General features: G+C 38.8%; 1 protein-coding gene, 1 long non-coding RNA gene and 1 other non-coding gene across 8 annotated transcripts in view; 1 reads left to right on the top strand and 2 right to left on the bottom strand.

Moving 5' to 3' along the window:
* The window catches only part of Anapc1 (anaphase promoting complex subunit 1), a 97,001-nt gene that overhangs the window by 59,290 nt on the left and 17,530 nt on the right, over positions 1 to 20,181 (top strand). For 5 of the 6 annotated variants that reach the window (XM_048810378.1, XM_048810376.1, XM_048810379.1 and 2 more), the window contains 14 exons: positions 1,845 to 2,071; positions 4,608 to 4,726; positions 5,759 to 6,030; positions 7,586 to 7,820; positions 9,645 to 9,736; positions 11,054 to 11,188; positions 11,352 to 11,434; positions 12,411 to 12,489; positions 13,359 to 13,433; positions 16,535 to 16,611; positions 17,320 to 17,410; positions 17,526 to 17,579; positions 18,526 to 18,719; positions 19,855 to 19,941. In XM_048810378.1, coding sequence (XP_048666335.1) covers positions 1,845 to 2,071; positions 4,608 to 4,726; positions 5,759 to 6,030; positions 7,586 to 7,820; positions 9,645 to 9,736; positions 11,054 to 11,188; positions 11,352 to 11,434; positions 12,411 to 12,489; positions 13,359 to 13,433; positions 16,535 to 16,611; positions 17,320 to 17,410; positions 17,526 to 17,579; positions 18,526 to 18,719; positions 19,855 to 19,941 — 1,820 coding nt within the window. The remainder of the gene's footprint in view (positions 1 to 1,844; positions 2,072 to 4,607; positions 4,727 to 5,758; positions 6,031 to 7,585; positions 7,821 to 9,644; positions 9,737 to 11,053; positions 11,189 to 11,351; positions 11,435 to 12,410; positions 12,490 to 13,358; positions 13,434 to 16,534; positions 16,612 to 17,319; positions 17,411 to 17,525; positions 17,580 to 18,525; positions 18,720 to 19,854; positions 19,942 to 20,181) is intronic. The other variant, XM_015499756.2, reaches the window with a different exon arrangement.
* Trnav-cac lies at positions 2,235 to 2,304 on the bottom strand. Its single transcript has one exon. It is a non-coding gene; the product is annotated as a tRNA-Val (tRNA).
* LOC125618830 overlaps positions 5,916 to 20,181 on the bottom strand; it is a 23,700-nt gene continuing 9,434 nt past the window's right edge. The window contains exon 3 of the long non-coding RNA XR_007350218.1: positions 5,916 to 6,042. This is a non-coding gene — a long non-coding RNA (uncharacterized LOC125618830). The remainder of the gene's footprint in view (positions 6,043 to 20,181) is intronic.

The raw sequence follows: 20,181 nt of genomic DNA, 5'->3' as shown, positions 1-20,181 counted from the left end.
AATTATATATCAATTAAAGAATTTACAAGTTTTGTGAGCTCTAGCCATGGCAGAACACTATTGGCATATATGAGATCCTAGGTTTGATCCCTAGTACCATAATAAATAATTAAGAAATGTCTGAAACTTCTAGAACTCTATAGTTAACTTTTTTAAAAATATTTTTTTAGTTGTACTTGGACACATTACCTTTATTTTAATGTGGTGCTAAGGATCGATCCCAGGGCCTTGCACATGCTAGGCAAGCACTCTACTGCTGAGCCACAACCCCAGCCCCTCTAGTTAACTTTTAAAAATAAATAGTACCTCATCAAGGAAGATTCAGGAATGAATCCCCTCCTGGTGACTCATGTCCCTGAGGAAACAGGGGATTTGGCTCATCTCTTAGTAGTGTTGGAATTGTCACATAGAAATTAGTCCATTAGGTCTTGGGCCTTTAATGCGTCTTCAGCGCCTGCGTGAAAACTTACTCCCAACCCCAGAGTTGCCTCAGTCCCGTGCCAGAATGTTTCCTTGGGGATCCCATCTTCAGCAGGGTGCGATACATCTCTTTAAATGTGTACCAAAATATCAGCTCTTAATTGAAGTAGTGTTTGCCCTATTTTAAAACAGGAAACCAATTTTGTTAACAATATGTTCTTTCCCTGACCAAAAATCGTCTTCAGTATTTTTTTTTTTTTTAATGAGAGGGAGTATTTCATCACCATTAACAATTACTTAAATGTCATCATATGTAATCTCACCCAAATTCAATTTGTTCAGTTATTCCAAGGTACATTTTGTAACATGAGCTATCTGGGCTTGTATTTTTTGGGTAACTCTCACTCCTGACGTACTGTCATGTGTCATCCAACAATGAATGTGTTCTGAGACGTGTCACTAGGCAGTTCTGTTGTAAAACACCTTGGTACTCATGGCCAGTGCCAGTGTTCTCTTAAGGGACTACTGTCTGACTGTGATCTGTTGTGAAGGAGCTGTGCTTATGCAGGGCTTGACTATGGCTTCCTTGAAAATTAAATCCCCCCAGAGCAACCACAGTGAATTGTTATGAACTAACAGTGATAATCTGCTTGTATTGGTTATTTTTTTTTTTTCATGCTAACGTTGTTGCTTCCACATTAAGTGTAGCAAAAGTTTAATAATATTTTCAAGTGAGATTTAATCTTTTGCTAAAGGCTTATAAAACTCTTCTTGGAAGCAAGTGGAGGAATCCCATGTGAATGCATCTTGGTTGTAGTCAGACTGAGTTATAAGAAAGTGTCCACTGGGAATAGTTTCCTTTTTAAAATGGTTAGGGTGTAGATTTTTACAGTTTATTTAGAATTTTTCTGTCTAACTTAAATTTTAAAATTTTCCCTCAGTTCAATAAAGAATGTTACCAAGTAGAGAATCGTGAGTGCAAAGCCAGCCTCAACAAAAGTGAGGTGCTAAGCAGTTCAGTGAGACCCTGTTTCTAAATAAAAATGGTCTGGGGATGTGGCTCAGTAGTTGAGTGCCCCTGAGTTCAATCCCTGGTACACACCCCCATGTCCCCACCCCCGCCAAAAAAAAAAAAGAATGTTTCCAAGTAGGCACTATAGTGCTTTTAAAAAAGATTTGAAGGAGCTGGGCATGCCAGTGGCTGGTATGGATCCACTAACTTGGGAAGCTGAGGCGGGAGGATCATTTGAGCCTAGGAGTTCAGGCCAGCCTGGGCAACACGATGTGTACCCAGCCTGGGAACCCACAGTCCTGCTTTGGAAAACTTGTTTACCTGTGCTGGTGTAGTCATGGTGTATTAGCCCGTGTGTCCTCACGTTCAGTAAGTACCTGTTGCTGTTTGTTAAATTATTATTATAATGAAGTCTGTCACCCAGGTGCTCTCATCAGATGTTCCTTCAGGAACAGAAGCTGAGGAGGAGGATGATGGCATGAATGACATGAACCATGAGGTCATGTCTTTGGTGTGGAGTGAGGACTTGCGGGTGCAGGATGTGCGCAGGCTGCTGCAGAGCGCGCACCCCGTTCGTGTCAATGTGGTGCAGTATCCGGAGCTCAGCGACCACGAGTTCATTGAAGAGAAGGAAAACAGGTAAAGGAGCACATCCATTGTCTCCGGCCAAGTGTTTTGTTAGGTCTGAGACTCTGTTTTCTCTTCACATTTTTAGCATTTGAGGCTCTAAACAGATTTTAAAAGTCATAGTGAAGTTAAAACCTAACCACAATTTTTTTTTTCTCTCTTTTTTTCTTTTAAGTGGCGCTGCTGGGGATTGAACCCAGGGCCTTGTGCATGTGAGGCAAGCACTCTACCAACTGAGCTACATCTCCAGCTCTCTTAATCACGCATTTTAATTTTTCATCCAGCCTCAGTAAAGCATACATGTTTTCAGAATACCTGTGGCAGTTGAGGGCATAGTTAGATCCTCCTCCTCTCGAAATATAGCAGTGTACTGTTTAGAAAAATTGAATCTAAAACTATTTTGCTGGTAGTCACCTTCAGAATTGTAAACAGCAAAACACTGCACTCATTCTTCTGTGTCTTAATCAGGAATAGATTTTGAGTGTTTTTCTTTTAAACTTAAATGATTTTTTTTTAAGTGTGACAGGTAATACTCTACAACCATTTGGTTGGATACACTATAACATGTTATAGCCCTTTATAAATTGTTAGACTCAGTAGTAACTGGTGTCATGCCTGTGACCTTCCGGAGTCATTGCCCTTGGATACTTGAACTTAATTTTTAAGTTTTTATTCTTCTTTTTTTCTGCCTATCTTTCCTGTCTGTCATTCCTCTGCCACTGTTTTCTAATTTTTACTTTTTCTAAAGGCTCTGCTTTAGGGGGAGGGGGCCACCTGTATGTAGCACAGGCTACAGAGGCTCTGAGCCATAATTTCCATATGCAGTTAGGCACTAGTCACCTATAATGAGCAGCCTGAGGGTTGGACAAGTTGAGTGTGGAGCCTAGGAGTAAGGAGCGCGGGCTCTAGAGCCAGATGGGGCCACTCTCTGCTGGGTGACTTTGGATGAATTACTGAAGCAAAGCTACCTCTGTTGCTCCCTGTGTGCACCATCTCTCCCCTCTGCACCCAGTGTGATATATATATATATATATATATCTTTAAAATTTTTTTTAGTTATAGATGGACACAGTATCTTTACTTTATTTATTTTTATGTGGTGCTGAGGATCGAACCCAGGGATTCACATGGGAGAGGCAGGTGCTCTGCCACGGAGCCACAGCCCCGGACGTAGTTGGTATTTGTATAGTACCCGGAGTCCTGCCTCGCACACAGTGAAGCTCCGTACTGCGGGCCAGTGTCACTATCAGTGCATTGCTTCTGAGATGCTCATTTTTTAAAAAAATTTATTACTATCTCTGAAATGAGAATGCATCTTTTAGTCTTAGATGTTAGTTTACTTGGCAGCATTTTTCTTCCTTGGTACTTTGTGAGCTCATGAAGCATTTAATTAGTGGCATCTTATATTCAAGAGATACAGTATTCTTGTTATTGCTGTTATAATTTTGGGACTTTTGCAAGGCTGAATTGGATTATGTATAAGATTTCCACTAAGGGGCTGGGTTGTGGCTCAGTGGTGGAGCACTTGCCTAGCAAGTGTGAGGCACTGGGTTCAATCCTCAACACCACATAAAAATAAATAAATAAAAATATTGTATCTATCTACAATTAAAAAAAATTTAAAAAAGTAAAAAATTTCCACTAAAAAATTCTATGGGATGCAGCCTCTTGGCCTTGCCTGATCTCGAATTAATGTGGCTGTGTTCCCAAGGAAACTTAGAACAGTAAAATTTTCCTCTCCATTGAACTAGAAAAGGAATTATATATGCGTATAATTATGGGGGGAGAGTGCTTATGGATAGCTTCATCTGCAGAGAGAATGTGCGCCCATTGGTTAGCTTCTGAAGGGATATTTCTGTGTTTTTAAATATAACTTTGAAAAGCATTTCTTAGTTACAAGTGCTACTTTCAAAATTTGGTAATGTTTTGTCTTATTTTAAGGGCTTATATGGAAAGGAATTCAACATAGAAACAAGTCAGAGTGCTGTGTTAATTTTGTAGGAGAGCCCACAGCAACTGTCTGACCCTGGGGCACGCCTGCTGAGTGGTGGTCTAGTGCCATCCTGCCTAGCCCACGGGAGTGAAACCTTGGGTCTGTGTCCCCAAGAGGCTTGGAATCCATTCACCTTTCTCTCTCTGTGTGTAAACCAGACGGTGGTCGAATGCTGGCCAAAGGAAAGGGGAAGGAACCTGCAGGTACTGAGGGCAGCCAGAAAGCCACACAGTGACAAAACCTAGAAAGTACCTTATTTATCAGTCAGAGTATAACTTGACATTTCTTTTTTCTAAACACTCAGGGAGTATTGGCTTGGTTTGTAGGCAGCTGGGTTTCATTCAAAGCAAATATGAAACAAAAGAAAGGAAATGTACCTCCCCTTTAGAGTCCTTATTGGGAGCAGGAGTATTAGAATGAGATATTCCTGTTTGGGTTCTGGGTTTGCCTTGTGGTGACTTTATCTTACATATTGCCTTCTGTGGAAGTGCCTGCCTACTCGTGACATACTTGGCTTTTAAGTTTTTCATCTCTTGGTTTTTACTTTAATCACAGATTGCTCCAGTTGTGTCAGCGAACAATGGCCCTTCCGGTCGGGCGAGGAATGTTTACCTTGTTTTCATACCATCCTGTTCCAACAGAACCATTGCCTATTCCCAAGTTGAACCTGACTGGTATGTTATATTCAAAGGGGAAACACAAATGTGCTTCACTTTGTACTCCATGCTGTGTGTTTGTGTGTGTGTGCATACATGTGTACACTACAAATAACACACTATTTAAAATTTATTTTGCATACATTTTTAGAAATTTTTTAAAACGATGTTTTCAAAGTGCTAATGAACCTGACAATTGCAATAATTAGAATACATATCTTAAATATCCATCAATAATTTGAGCTAATATAGAACATTCAAAACATAAAAAGAATTCAGTATTTGTACATGACATAGACCAAAAACAAAGGAATCAATGAACAAATTCAGACTGAACGTGGAGATTCACAAATGTTTAATTTGTATTGCTTTTAAATATATTGAACATAAAATTAAATTTAGTGAAAGCTTCTTTGTAGTTGATTGGGTAACTTATGTCTGTCAACAGATGCTTTTTATATAGCTTTCACAACTTGGCATTTTTTAACAGTAGCATATGATTAGATATCTGTCTACACATAGAGAGGGATTGGCACATACAAATCAGAGAGAGCAAGCAGATTTATAAAGTTCATCTCTTCTTAAAATCTAATTTTTCCTTAATGTCCAAAGAAAAATGTGGGATGAAATGTTTGAAATTATCCTCAGTATCATCGGTAACCTTTTGAGATTTGTTATTCATGTAGTTAAACTGTGATGTGAATCCTTATTTTAATTTCCAGTTAAGCTTCCTATAATTTGAAAGATTTCAAAGCAGTGCATATCCTAATCAGATCCATGTAAAGTTAAATCAGTACCATTATTATCAACTCTGTGCATTGTAGCCAGACAGTCAATGAGCAGTTATTATTTTTTCCACCTGGCACTAAGTTTGACTCTCATATATGAAGTTTAAGTGCCCATGCAGCCTGATAACCTTCCAGGTGTTATGGGGCTAATGTAAGGTTTCAAAAGCAATGAAAGCAATCTTATTTTCAAAGATCTAAATTTAATAAGTTCGTTTTGGAATTTTTAAATTCTTTCAATGTGAAATCCCCTTTGGCTGGACAGGGAGAGCTCCCCCTCGGAACACAACAGTGGACCTCAACAGTGGGAACATTGATGTGCCCCCCAACATGACAAGCTGGGCCAGCTTCCACAACGGTGTCGCTGCTGGCCTGAAGATAGCCCCAGCCTCCCAGATTGACTCCGCGTGGATTGTTTACAACAAGCCCAAGCATGCCGAGTTAGCCAATGAGTATGCTGGCTTCCTCATGGCACTAGGTCTGAATGGGCATCTTACCAAGCTGGCCACTCTCAACATCCATGACTACTTGACCAAGGTGAGACTCGCACTCCAGGGCCTGTGCTGCACCTTGTCTGCCTGCTGCGTCAGCCCCTCCTTGCTCTGCTGGCCCTTCCTTCCTGTCCCCCCCTTCCTGTCCCCCTGAGTCTCTTCATCTCCTGTAGGCAGGATCATCTTTCTAAAGTGTGTAAGCCAGTGTGGGCCACTCCCCTGCCAGAACCATCCAGCCATCTTCCACTGCCCTTGACGTGCTGCTGGGAGACTGTTTGATGCTCCCTGCTTCTCCAGCCACACCCACATCATCTTCCATTGCTCCTCCTCAACTTGAGTGCCCCCTTCCTGCCTCTTTTTTGGGTAATTTGTGCTCATCCTTCAAGTCCTGTTTATGTCAATTTCTGGCGGTGACATTGGGGTGGGTACTGGGATTGAACTCAGGGGCACTTGGCTACTGAGCCACATCTCCAGCCCTATTTTGTATTTTATTTAGAGACAGGGTTGCTTAGTGCCTCACAGTTGCTGAGGCTGGCTTTGAACTCTTATTATCCTGTCTCAGCCTCCCCAGCTGCTGGGACTATAGGCTTGTGCCACCGAAGCTGGCTGGCTGTGTCATCTTTAGAGATTACTTTCCTGATAATCCTCTAGCTCCTCTAATCTTAAATGGGTTCCTTTGTAAATACTCTTTCATGATACTGGATACTTCTTAATTTTTTTATACTAATTTAAAAAAAAATTATTTTTTAATTGTACACAATACTTTTATTTTGTTTTTATGTGGTGCTGAGGATCGAACCCAGGGCCTCACATGTGCTAGGCGAGCGCTCTACCGCTGAGCCACAACCCCAGCCCACTAATTTTTTTCTTATTCTCCTGTTTTCTCTCTCCCTCTCTCCCCTACCTTTTGGTTTTTGTGGTGCTAAGGATCACACCCAGAGCCTGTGCATGTTAGTGCTCTACCACTGAACTACACCCCAACGCTTTTATTACTTTTTTTTTGGCCAGAGATTGAACCCAGGGGCACTTTACCACTGAGTCTCATCCCCAGCCCATTTTATATTTATTTTTTCTTTTGAGACAGGGTCTTGCTAAGTTGCTTAGGGCATTGTTAAGTTGCTGAGGCTGGCCTAGAACTTGCAGTCCTCCTGCCTTAGACTGCCAAGTTGCTGGGATTATAGGCCTATGCCACCATGCCCAGCTTTAATTACTTTAAAAAAAAATCTTTTTTTTTTTTTTTTTTTTTTTTAAAGTCGTAATTGGACACAATACCTCTATTTCATTTACCTGTTTTTATGTGGTGCTGAGGGTAGAACCCAGTGCTCCACACATGCCAGGCAAGTGCTCTACCCCTGAGCCACAACGACAGCCCTGTAATTACTTTTTAATAATGGACTAATTTGTGTATTTTTAGTTTAACACTTTTTTCCTTATTGTACACTAGCTATAAGAGAGCAAGGTCCATGTTTACCACTATATTCTTGGTGTCTGTCAATGCCTGTCTTATAAAAGTTCTTACTGGAAGTGGCAGGTAGTATTTCATTTAAAAATACATATTTGTTTGGGTAGTGAGTCTTAAGTTTACTCTCCTTCCATCTTAGGGCCATGAAATGACGAGCATTGGACTGCTACTTGGTGTTTCTGCTGCAAAACTGGGCACCATGGATATGTCAATCACTCGGCTTCTTAGCATTCACATTCCTGCTCTCTTACCGCCAACGTCCACAGAGCTTGATGTTCCTCACAATGTCCAGGTGGCTGCAGTAGTGGGCATTGGCCTCGTATATCAAGGGACAGCTCATAGACACACTGCTGAGGTCCTCTTGGCTGAAATAGGTATGGGGTTAATAGTGTTGAAAGACACTATTGTCATAGGTAAATGTGTCCCACTCCATATGAACCCAGGTTAAGTCATAGTAAAATTACAAAAATTAAGGAAAAACAGTAGTAGCTTTTATGAGCACAGAATAACTAACAAGCTACAAGTAATGGTTCCAAGGCTAGTGTTACTGTGTAGATAATTAGATAGGTACTTATTTGGCAGCCCTGTAACAGAACTCCAATATGAGGTACCTCTGGTCTTAATCACATGTGAGCATGTGATTTTATCCACTGTGTCTTTTCCAGTCAGTGTCTGGCAGTGGCCCACTTAAAACTCAGAGTTGATTGTTTGGGCCCCTGGTGTCACTTTGTTTCTTCTGCTGGGCAGTAGCGCTTGCAGCGGAGTGGAAGATGGAACCTGCACATGTCCATATGCTTTAAATCATCTCTTCTGATGAAGCCCAAAACTGTGTAACTTCTGTATAAGTACTTGTTACACATGTTACTCAGGGAATGAAGACCGGAAAAGGCTGTGCATGATCAGTAAGAGGGAACCAAAGAATGCAAGCACGCTTCAGTACTGTGTCCATGGTGCCTGCTGGGGTTCTAGACCAAAGCCGGCCTTCAGGTCCATTGGAGGCTATTTCAGAGGATAAACGTGGTAGGGCAATGCAGATTAGGACTGATAATGGGGTCTACTGTAATGATGAAAGAAATTATTCACAAAACTGAGATGTTCCTGTTACCAAAATATAACTTAAGTTGTTGATGTGAAAAATGCCTACTCAGGAGGTATCCAACACTGGTATTCATCTTCTCGGTAACTCAACATACTGTGGCTGTCTCATAGTGATAACTGATTGTGTCATTGCATGGTCTCACTGCCGAGCATACCTCTCTTATATTGTATGAGAAGATTTGATTTTTATGTGTATGCTCTTTTATACATTGCCATAAGAATTGCTTTTTGAAAATAGATCAATCATAAAGTTTTTTTATAAAAATATTTTATTAGTTGTTGATGGACTTTATTTATATGTGGTACTGAGAATCAAATCCAGTGCCTCACACATGCTAGGCAAGTGTGCTACCATTGAGCTACAATCCCAGCCCCATCATAAATGGTTTTTAAAATTAATTTATATTGTATAACATCTCCTTGAGTCGGTGTCTTGTAAAATGCCTGATCATTTCTGTCTTCAGAACTTTTTAGGTTGTTTCTGGTTCTTTGCTACTTATGTATAAGTACCTTTATATAATTTTTTCTTTTTTTAAATCATTTTTTTAAGAGAGAGAATTTTTTAATATTTTTTTTTTTTTAGTTTTCGGTGGACACAACATCTTTAATTTTTTATTTTTATGTGGCGCTGAGGATCAAATCCAGCGCCCCGCGCATGCCAGGCGAGCGCGCTATCGCTTGAGCCACATCCCCAGCCCAATAATTTTTTTTTTTTAATTGCATTTTCCCCCCAGGGGATAAAATCCTAGGCATGTGAACTCTTTTTGGAGGGAGTGCTCTTTATACGTAATACATTTTGTTTTCTTAAAGGGTAGAGTTAGAATTTGGAGTGCATTTTTAAAGTGTGAATTTTACATCCAACCTAACTTTTAGGATCAATATAGAAATTTTACCATAGTAGGGATCAGTCTTATGTAGATTTAAAATAAGTGAGAATGTATCCAGAGAAAGTGTAGACGCTGTTCGTGATGGTGTCACAACTTTCTCAGGGAGTCATACTGAGCCCGTTTCTCTTAGGCAACTTGAAAGTCAACTCTACAAAATTTGTGTGAGTTGGAGTCTTAGGATGCTGGCTTGAACTGGTTGCTCTCTTCCTGCAGGACGGCCCCCTGGTCCCGAGATGGAGTACTGCACTGACCGAGAGTCATACTCTCTAGCTGCTGGCCTGGCCCTGGGCATGGTTTGCTTGGGGGTAAGCTGCGCCTTCCCATGCTCCACTTGGGACATCTGCATGTCTAGAGGAATGACGTTGACTTTTAACTTGGTTGCCACTCTGCCCTGCTGTGATTAACCTGATTTTTCAGCCCTTCCTTCTGGAAATTTTTCAAAGTTTTGAGAATAGAGAGAAATTGTAATGAAGAGTGGGACCTGAATGTGTCTTCGCCCTGGCTTAGATAATAGGTTTTCATGAGAGAACTAAGGGAAAGAAGTTTCTTGAAAAAAGTTCAAGACGTAAGGTGAAGAAGTGACAGCCCACTCTGATAGAAAACAAAATTTATGATAGGAGTCCTCAGAGTCGGCTGAGGTGCTAGCTAGAAACAAACCCTGACCTTCTCTTGCCATTGTGATGTTCACTTTGTATCCCAGAATGCTGCCACAATAGCATTTGCTTTGTGACACTTGCAATATCTGGTTGGCCCATCTTTAATTTCATACAAGGGATGTGTACGAAATGACCGCAGACATTTCCTCAAGTGATTGTTCCACTTGGAATGTAGTTCCCCTGAAGAACCACTAGTTCAGTGTATGGTCATACTAAATGGCATAAAGAAAGTTTTTTCTTATGTGCACTCAAAAAATTCACCGTGTGTTTGACCATCTGTTGGAGTTTTGACTTAGCATTTGAGCTGAAGAGGCAGGGTACAGTGGCAAAGCATCATACTGGGAATGGGGCCTGAATTCGGGTCCTGACTAGTGAGTTAGGTCAGTTGACTCCATTGTTGTCTACGGACAGTTACCTCTGTGGATTGTCAAGCAGAACTGCCTTGTTGTACATTTAAACCTGCATGTATAGCTAGGTGACTTTGGGCTTAATCCCTCTTTACCTCACTTTCCTCATCTATAAAATGGGACTCTTAGTAGTAGCTCTTGGCTAGGGTGTCTGAATTAAATGAGTTAATTCATGTTAAACATGCACAGAAAGGAACCTGGCAACCAGCAAGTATCAATAAGTTACTGATTACCGTTGCTGGAAAGTTTTACAGGCACAGTGATTCACACTCCAGGTTTCAGTTACACAGCTAATCTTTTCCTTTACTGTAAGGTCACTGACTGTTTTGAAGCTTTTCATGTATTTTACAAAATCAAAGTACTTAAACTTGAACACATTTTATAATTTTTATGAGAATAGTTTCAATATTATCTCATAAGGAATGTTTATTTTAATTGGAAAGAAAGCAAATCAAAATACACTGATTTGAAGTTAGTTCAGTGCTTCACCTGTTGTGGGTACGTGTTATGGATTTTCTTTTATAAGATTTCTCTTCATGCCTCTTGTTTTGTTTTCTAGCATGGCAGCAATCTAATAGGCATGTCTGATCTCAATGTGCCTGAGCAGCTGTATCAGTACATGGTTGGAGGTCATAGGCGCTTTCAAGCGGGAGTGCACAGGGAGAAACATAAATCTCCAAGCTACCAGATTAAAGTAAGTCCAAATAAACTAACAGATCAAGCTGCCGGAACCTAAGAAGTTAATTTGATAACAGTTGTTCTCATACCAACAGTTGTAGATATGCTACTTTGAAGTGTTGACTAGCATTCAGAAACATAGTTCAAAGTCTTAACATCAGTGACTTCTCTTTCAACAGGAAGGAGATACCATAAATGTGGATGTGACCTGTCCTGGTGCTACTCTAGCTTTGGCTATGATCTACTTAAAAACCAATAACAGGTATTTGTGTCCTTGCTCAATCTCGCCAGGACGGCCTATCTTCCTTTCTGACCTCAGTAATAAATTATCTTACATATTAATTTTCTTTCTGCTAAAGGAACCTGATTTTCCTTTTCTTAAATTCTATAGGTTAGATTACTGTAAGTAATCAGAATTAGCAGTGTAAATTGCTGTTATACTGAATTGTTTAGGGAATAATCATGAGAACAAAAAACTGTAAATGTTCAATGCAGATGTAGGTTTTTACTCCTGAATATTTTCAGCTGGATGCAGAACCCAAGGATATAGAGGGCTGAATGTAACTGCCAATTTCTATTCTTTTCTGTTTTATAGTTAATGTCACTGACAAACAGTGTCAAAGGTTCTTTTCGCACATCATTGTGAGGATTGGTTAAGCCAGAAATACTTAGTATTATTTGTTCCTGGTTAACCATTTTTAAAAATGATTCTGCTTAGCCCTGAAGCTTTGCTGAGTGCCAGACTCAGTCCCCGCTAGTTGCTGACACTTAAAAGTAGACCTTTGATATTTATTTTAACATTTGCATAGGAGAGTAATATAGTTGGGTAGGAGATACATTATATGATGGTGTAAGTCTTTTCATTTAAAAAATAGAATAAGATGCACGAAACTTTTCAGTGTTCTAAATTCCTCCCTTTAGAAGAGTGAGAGTGTGGAGAACTGACAGAATGGTCAAAATTCTTGTTCATGTTCTGTTCAGGTGAATGTGTGTATCAGTGCCTTCTTGACCCTGGGAATACTTCAGTGAACAAAACAAAACTAAAAACCTCTGCCCTTGTGGAGCTTAGGTTGTTGGAAGGTGCAACACATACATAATAAATATTTGGTTAGAGAGTGGAAAGTATTATGGAAAAAAGATCACTGGAAGAGTGGGAAGCAGCATTTTGAAGTTTCTTAGGATGCTTGATTCCCTTGCCCTCTACCTGACCATAACCCCGCTGGGACCTCCACCAACAGATCCATTGCAGACTGGCTCCGAGCTCCTGATACTATGTATTTGCTCGACTTTGTGAAACCAGAATTTCTCTTACTTAGGGTATGTGCATTTTCATTTCTGTTGACATGAGGGGAGTTTACTTGGGCTTTTCAAATTTAGCTTTCAGATATAAATACCTTGACAAGAGAGTCTTTTACTTTTAATTCATCATGTATATCTGATTGGCAATGTTCTTTTGAAATATCCCAAATATAGCTTCAGGAATTGTAGGAAAGGCAACCACATTGATAATGCTTGATGTGACATTTCTCTTATTAATAGTAATAAGAGAATTATTATTATTCAAAACTTCCTTAAAAAGCAGCAAGAAAGGGCTGGGGTTGTGGCTCAACGGTAGAGCGCTTGCTTGCCTCGCACATGCGAGACCCTGGTTTTGATCCTCAGCACCACATAAAAATAAATAAGTGAAATAAAGGTATTGTGTCCATCTACAACTAAAAATAAATATTAAATAAAAGCAACAAGTAACTAGAACTTTATTAGCTTTTATATTTTATATATTTTTTTGAATTATTAAGGGTGTAACAATATTGTTAAGGGTATAATGACAGTAACAATTTTACAGTTGCCTAAAATTTTTGTCTTTTTTTTTTAATGTTAAACTTACTCTGTGAAATCTTTTGAATTACGGTGTGTAGGCAGAGCTGTGATTCCTCTCTTGTGAGATTTTTCTTTTATACAACAATTTAAAAATCTTTTCTGACTCCTCTAAATATTGATGATGACTGGTACAATTTTAGTTTTTCTTTAAGAGCTAAATTTTTTAATGAGTAGCCTAACTCAATACTTTATGCTTATTTTTCAAAGTTGCCATTAACTAGAAATTGATTCTTAAATATTATTACTGTTTAAAAAAATCTATGAACTTTGCCTGCTCTAATTAATTTTATCTGTTATGCATTTTTAAGACCCTTGCTCGATGCCTGATTTTGTGGGATGATATTTTACCAAATTCCAAGTGGGTCGACAGCAATGTTCCTCAAGTAAGTACTTCAATAAATAGTAAACCTTTAATAGCATAAAATTGGTATTTCTTGTGGTATTTTCCAAAATCTTGTAGAATAATTTTTCTTGTGAAGGCAATATTGATAACTGGGATATCCAGTTAAGACAGAAGAACTTGCATTGTGAAAGTGTGTACTGACCACAGACCTTAGCCTTCCCTTTTGACCCTAGATACCTAAAAATTATGGTTTTTAAAAAAAAAATCAAAATACTAGAAAAGAATTTTGAAATTTCAATTCTAATCATACATTTATCTAAGATGATATTTTAATTGGTAAAAATTTTGGATCATTTATAGTTGTTTGAATTATTTCATAGCATGTTTATTAAATAAGCCAAGTATATTAGTTAAAAATAAAGAGACCCCTTTGTAAAAACTTGGAATCAAATATTATAACTGTTTCCTTTAGTTCGCTATTTATTTCTTGTGGTCTCTCACTTCATTTGTATTTTGAAACAAATCTAATTATTCTAGATTGTCTGATTCCCTCAATATTTTCATAAGAAAAATCTCAGAATAAAGAAATGTTGAAAAAACTTCATATGAACATCCATATTTGCCAGTAGATTCAACAATTAATATTTTATGATGTAAACTTAAAGTCTCTAATTCATCACTTAATAATTTATTCCATTATCTAATCTGTCATTTTTGTATGAATTTCAAAGTTGCAGTAATGAACTTTCCTGAATAATTGAGTATGCATATCCTACAATATGTGTGCGCTCACATGGACACGCGTGCGTGTGCACACACACACACTCTTTAGTTAAAGGAGTCAGTATTTTTGTTTTCTACAAGACACAGTTTATACCCTACAGAGCACAAACCTTAGTGTGCTCCCTAGTAAGATTTGACAAATGCATGTGCCTGAGGACACAAGCCTGTGTCCCTTGTTCCCCTTCCCTGAGCCTGTCACATACTCCCATTCTCAACAACCAACATTCTGCTTTTTTCTCCAAAATATATTATTTTTACGGATGTAGAAGTTTACATTAGTGAAGTATAGTGTACATCCTTTTGTCTAAAGACTTACTTCACTCAGCATGCTTTTGAGACACTGGTGAGTGTGTTAATAGTGCTTCTTTTTTTATTAAGCTACGATCCATGGATGCCTTTATCCATTTCTTTCTCCATTTTCTTTTGTGGGACACTTGGACAGGTTCCAGGTTTTGGCTCCCGTGCCTCAGGCTTTCATGAACATTTATGACAACTAGGACACAGCCCCCAGAGCTCCAGTACATCACTGTTGCTGGGAAGCCCAGGCTGATCCAGAGTCACCCAGCTAGGAGGGGCTGGACAAGACTGCAGCCTGGCTATTGGGACTCTGGAGCTTCAGATTTTTGCACTGGACCCTGTACAGGACTTGAGTATGGTGGTCTTTTCTTGTTTCATGTGCACCTCTAGCTCCACAGCTCTTAAGTGATCACACGTCTCCTTGTGACCACTCAAATCTGTTTTGGTTTTTAACTTTAGGGAACCATAGAATGGTGACAAAGGACCAGATTTAGGACTCTTCCCTCCCCCCAGTTATTTCCAACTCTGTTCTTTAATGATACATAAGTGTGATGTTGCCACCAAGGGTGGTACAGATTAATAGTAGTAATGATTATAGCTAACACTTACAAAGGACTTACTATGTGCCAGGTGTTAATTTTAAGAGCTTTCCCTGGATTAAGTAGTCTGATTCTCATAGAAAGGTGGGACCAACTGTTATGCTTATTTGTAGATGAGTCACAAGAGCCATCAAGAAACTTGCCTGTGGCCTCAGAGCTTGTAGGTGCCTCTGCCGGAATTCAGAGCTGGGCCTTCAAGCTCCTCAGTACATGTTATGTTTAAAGACTCAGAGTATATTTTGAAGACTCAGAGTAGCTTAGAAGTGCCTGCTGTCCAAGTAGAGCTTTCCTGTTACCACGTGACGCTGGGGGCAGACACTTCAGTATGAATGAATGTTGAGATGAGGTTATTCATGTGTGTACAAGTAACTCACTTCAGAGTAGTGTAGTTCCTTAGAATGTCACTCAATTTCTGAGTAAATAACATTCAAAATTTAAAATAAAGTCTTTAAGGAAGGGAGGAAAAGAGAAGTAGTTACCAACTTTTATTATACAGCCAACATAATTGCTTGTCTCATTGGGATTAGTAGGAAAAAGGGTATATCAGATTTTCAGTTTATTTATTTGATAGATGCCAAGACAGTTAATTTGTATTACACATTACTTACGACAAAGTTTCCAAATTTAGATCCTCTGAACAAGGCAATTCGATTTCACTCAGAGAGATACTATTTTCTCTTATAATCTGTCAAGACAGATTATCATTTTGATGATATTCAGTCCATAGATGACTATTGTTAGTGACTTGTGAATATTTATTGCATTCCTGATTGTTATTCTCCTGAACAGTCTTCTGAACAGGATTAAAATAATAAGTCTTCAGTTTCACTTTTGTTCTCTGTACTTTCATGCATTTAGAGAACATGTAGCCTTTTCTATTTGTATTTTTTCAGAGTAAAAGATGAAATTTGTTCTTGGCTGTTAAAGGTAGATATTCTGTGTCCTGTTATTGATAAATTATTCACTCCCTCTACTGAAAGGAAAGGGGTGTCTGCCTGAGCATGTTGACAGTGTGGTTTAGCCCTGATAATGAGCTCAGCGAGTCGCCTCCCCTCTGGGCAGGTAGGCTTGGTACCACAAGCATCCCAAGAAGGAGTGTGTCTGGTTGGATTTCTCTCCAGTGGCTTTTTTCTTCTCCCCATCTCCCCTCATCCCTGCCCTAGTTCTATAGCCATCATCTTTGTGTTTTAGTTGACTGTGAAATGTTGTTATTACTATATTAATTCTGAATATACTTAAATCTTCTTATATTTGTTCAGTCTTATTCAATTCTTATTCCATTTTAGATTTGAAATATGACTGTGTTTAATGTGAATAAAATATGGACCTTTGAATGCAATGGTTTGGTGAAGTTTGTTTTATGTAAATACAGCCATGAAGAGCAGTATAGTGTTCTTCAAATTATTAAATATTTGTAACTAGGACAATGACATTCAAGTACTCTTGCTTTCTGTCTTGACAGATTATAAGAGAAAATAGTATCTCTCTGAGTGAAATCGAATTGCCTTGTTCAGAGGATCTAAATTTGGAAACTTTGTCGTAAGTAATGTATGATACAAATTAACTGTCCTAGTATCTATCAGATAAATAAACTGAAATGTCCTAATAGTAATACTGTTGTCTCTGAGAGCTTTTGCTCATCAGATGTTCACAAAGTTAATTTTTGTTTTTTAACTCTCTGAATATAGAAGCTCTTTTTGGGAGGGTGGGTGCGTGGATGGGTACCGAGTGTTGAGCCCAGGGGCCCTTAACCACTGAGTTACATCCCCAGCCTTTTTTAGGTTTTTAAATTTTGAGACAGGGTGTTGTTAAGTTGCTGAGGCTGGCTTTGAACTCATGGTCTTCCTGCCTCAGCCTCCCAGACTGCTAGGATTAGTCGTGTGCCACCATGTCCTGCTCTGAATGTAGAGCTCTTATCTATCCCTCTGGAAATAAGATTGAAGATTTAACTTGTACCTGCTCTTCTTTCATTCTTTCCATTTAAATTGGCAACAGTTCTTTAAATTCTGTTTCTGTGGCATATGAAACAGTAAGCAAGAGGGAGACACTTCATCAGTAAGGCTCATGTGGTGCTTCTGCTGGGAACAGCTGCACAGAACCTGCTGATTGGTTCAGGCACACTTGAGCATTCTCAGAAGGATGTGAACTAGGTTAGACAACAGGACGTTTTTGACTTTTATCCCAAGATAATAGATAATAATGCTTTTAAAGGACAATGACAGTTAAATTTCTCATTATTGTTTTCAGGCAGGCACATGTCTACATAATTGCAGGAGCCTGTTTGTCTTTGGGTTTTCGATTTGCTGGCTCAGAAAACTTATCAGCATTTAACTGTTTGGTAAGAAGTAGCTTGGTGTCCTCTGTTCTGTTCTCTATTTCTCTCTCTTTTTTTTTTTAAATCAAAGTCTTAAGTTGCTTCTTTTAACCTTAAATTTTTCTTTTGTTTTCTCCAGCATAAATTTGCAAAAGATTTTATGACTTATTTGTCTGCACCTAATGCTTCCGTAGTAAGTCTTTTTATGATTTTTCTTGGGAATAAAATAAAACTCAAAGAAAATTCACTGATAATCCAAGTACTTAAGTGTTGTCAAATGTCTCTGCTGTTTGAATTAGAAATGGGGAATTTGAGGCTGTGGTGCATCGTTTTAGTTTTGTTCTGGGATATTAATGAGGTGAAAATATGATCACCCTTGAAGGATGCACCAGCATCTAGATTTTGTGATGAGAGAATAGATAGAAAAGACCCTGGCACTTGAGGATAATCATTCCTCACATTTTCAGTACTGAATGTTGGGAGTGACTTTTTAAACAGATCAGCACTTGGTAAAGATTCAGTTGCTCTGGTGTCATTGCTGCTCTACTGACAAGAAGGTTGCTAGATTTTATTTCCTGGAAACACCACCCAGACCTATGCAGTGGCTAAACTCACTGGTTGTCAGCACTGTTATCTGGGAAGTGCCGGTAAAGGGCGTAGAGAAACTCAGCAGTGGAAGAGTTTGATGTGCTCAGAGATACTGCAGAGCAAATTCTGTAGGGCAGTTATTAATTTTTTTTTGATGCTAACTTTTGCCTTTTTCATTTAATTTATCATTTTAAAGGAATATTTATACTTTACAGAAACAGCAAAAAATGTTTAAGTACCTAGTAAAAAAGCCCTATTTTAAAAAATATGTATATATACATATAGGAAAAAGTATAGAAAAAAATGAATCTAAAATGTCAGAGCTAATTCTTATTGGGTTATGGGATTCCAAGTGATTATTATTTCCTTCTTGGCACTTCAGTTTTTTGAATGTTCTAAATTGAACTTAAATTCTTAATCAGTGGAAATACTCATTCTTACAAATTTCTTTAAAGTTACAAACACCGATAGCCTTCCAGTGAGGGTGTATTTAGTGTTGGTAATAGGAAATGTAACGCAGGTGTAGCAATGTCACCATCTCTTGTCATCAGACAGGCCCTTACAACCTAGAGACCTGCCTGAGTGTGGTGCTGCTGTCCCTCTCCATGGTGATGGCTGGCTCGGGGAACCTCAAGGTTCTGCAGCTTTGTCGCTTCTTGCACATGAAGACAGGAGGTGAAATGAACTATGGCTTTCACTTAGCCCACCACATGGCCCTTGGGCTTCTGTTTTTGGGAGGAGGAAGGTAAATGAACATGTACTTTTTCCTCAATAAAAAGATCTCATGAGTGAGATCTATAAAGCTGACCTGAATTTTCTTCTTCAAAAGTATAGTTTTCAGTTCTTGGCTCTTTGCTTTTTCATATATAAATGTTGGAATTTGTCATGTTCCAGTCTAGATGACCTGACAAAATATTGATTGGTATTCACGGATCATGTGCATCACTCTTAGGGCAATTGGACTGTGCCAGTCTTAAGTCTCCAGTCTGTGAATGTGTGCATGCCTTCATCTGGTAGCTCTAGCTCCTGTGACTGGCCAGCTGCTACAGTTCCTACAGGACATGGGCTTTCCCCTTTAGAGACCGAGCCCACCATTGACTCACCTTTCTGGAAGTACAAACAATAAAGATTATCAGGAAGGTGTGAAAGTTTTCTTAAAAAGTTTTATGTAATTGTCTTCTTTTAACTGTTTAGAATTAAGAACAGTTAAAGATATGTTGCAATAAAAACTCGTCTCAGTTCATGATTTTTGAAAAAAACTTTTTCCTTTCGAAGTAAGCCTCTGCTTTATCTTATGTCCTTACTGTCTTCTGCCATTGTTCCACGTGACCTGACTGCTGGCTCAGTTTCTGTATTGAGTAGATCTTCCCACTCTGCTACTGCTTTTTTAGTGACTTTGGTTTCAAATGATTACTTGTACTCTTTAACAACATTTATCATTCTAAAGGAATATTTATGCTTTACAGAAACAGAAAAAAAATGTTTAAGTACCTAGTAAAAAGCCCTCTATTTTAAAAAGCCAGGAACTAGAAGAAGAAGATAGCATGCTTTACACATGACTTTGAATATTTATAACTTCTAGGATCGCTTCCTGGTTCTCACTGCTAAGCTATTGTAGGTTAAAACCTTGCTTATTAATTCTGAGGTTGGATCTGAACAAACGTAGGGTGTTGTTTTTACTTGAAGTACTTACTACATGACCTTGAAATGATTTGAGGACTGACTGAAAAGTGAGCCGTTTGTACATTGACACACCTATATTTATCAAGGCTCCTTACCTGTGTGCTTTGTCATAATACCCTGGTTTCCTCGTTCTCAACAGTGCCTTTGAAATATGTGCATGAAAATTATTAACTGCCCCTATGGAATTTGCTCTGCAGGTACTCTCTGAGCACATCAAACTCTTCCATTGCTGCGCTCCTCTGTGCCCTCTACCCACACTTCCCAGCTCACAGCACTGACAACCGGTGAGTCTAGGGATTCTGTCTTCCAGGTGATATTCCTTTGGTTCTATGAGGGGTTAATTTGAAGAAGTTTTTCTTTTTTTCATTTTTTTTTTTTTAATTTTTTATTGTGGGTTGTTCAAAACATTACAAATTTCTTGACATATCATATTCCACACTTTGATTCAAGTGGGTTATGAACTCCCACCTTCACCCCATACACAGATTGCAGAATCACATCAGTTACACATCCATTGATTTACA

Source organism: Marmota marmota, unplaced genomic scaffold (assembly GCF_001458135.2).
Source record: "Marmota marmota marmota unplaced genomic scaffold, marMar, whole genome shotgun sequence".
Taxonomy (NCBI): Eukaryota; Metazoa; Chordata; class Mammalia; order Rodentia; family Sciuridae; genus Marmota; species Marmota marmota.
The sequence above is the reverse complement of the archived record's forward strand: the minus strand, read 5'-3'. Positions and strand labels throughout refer to the sequence as shown.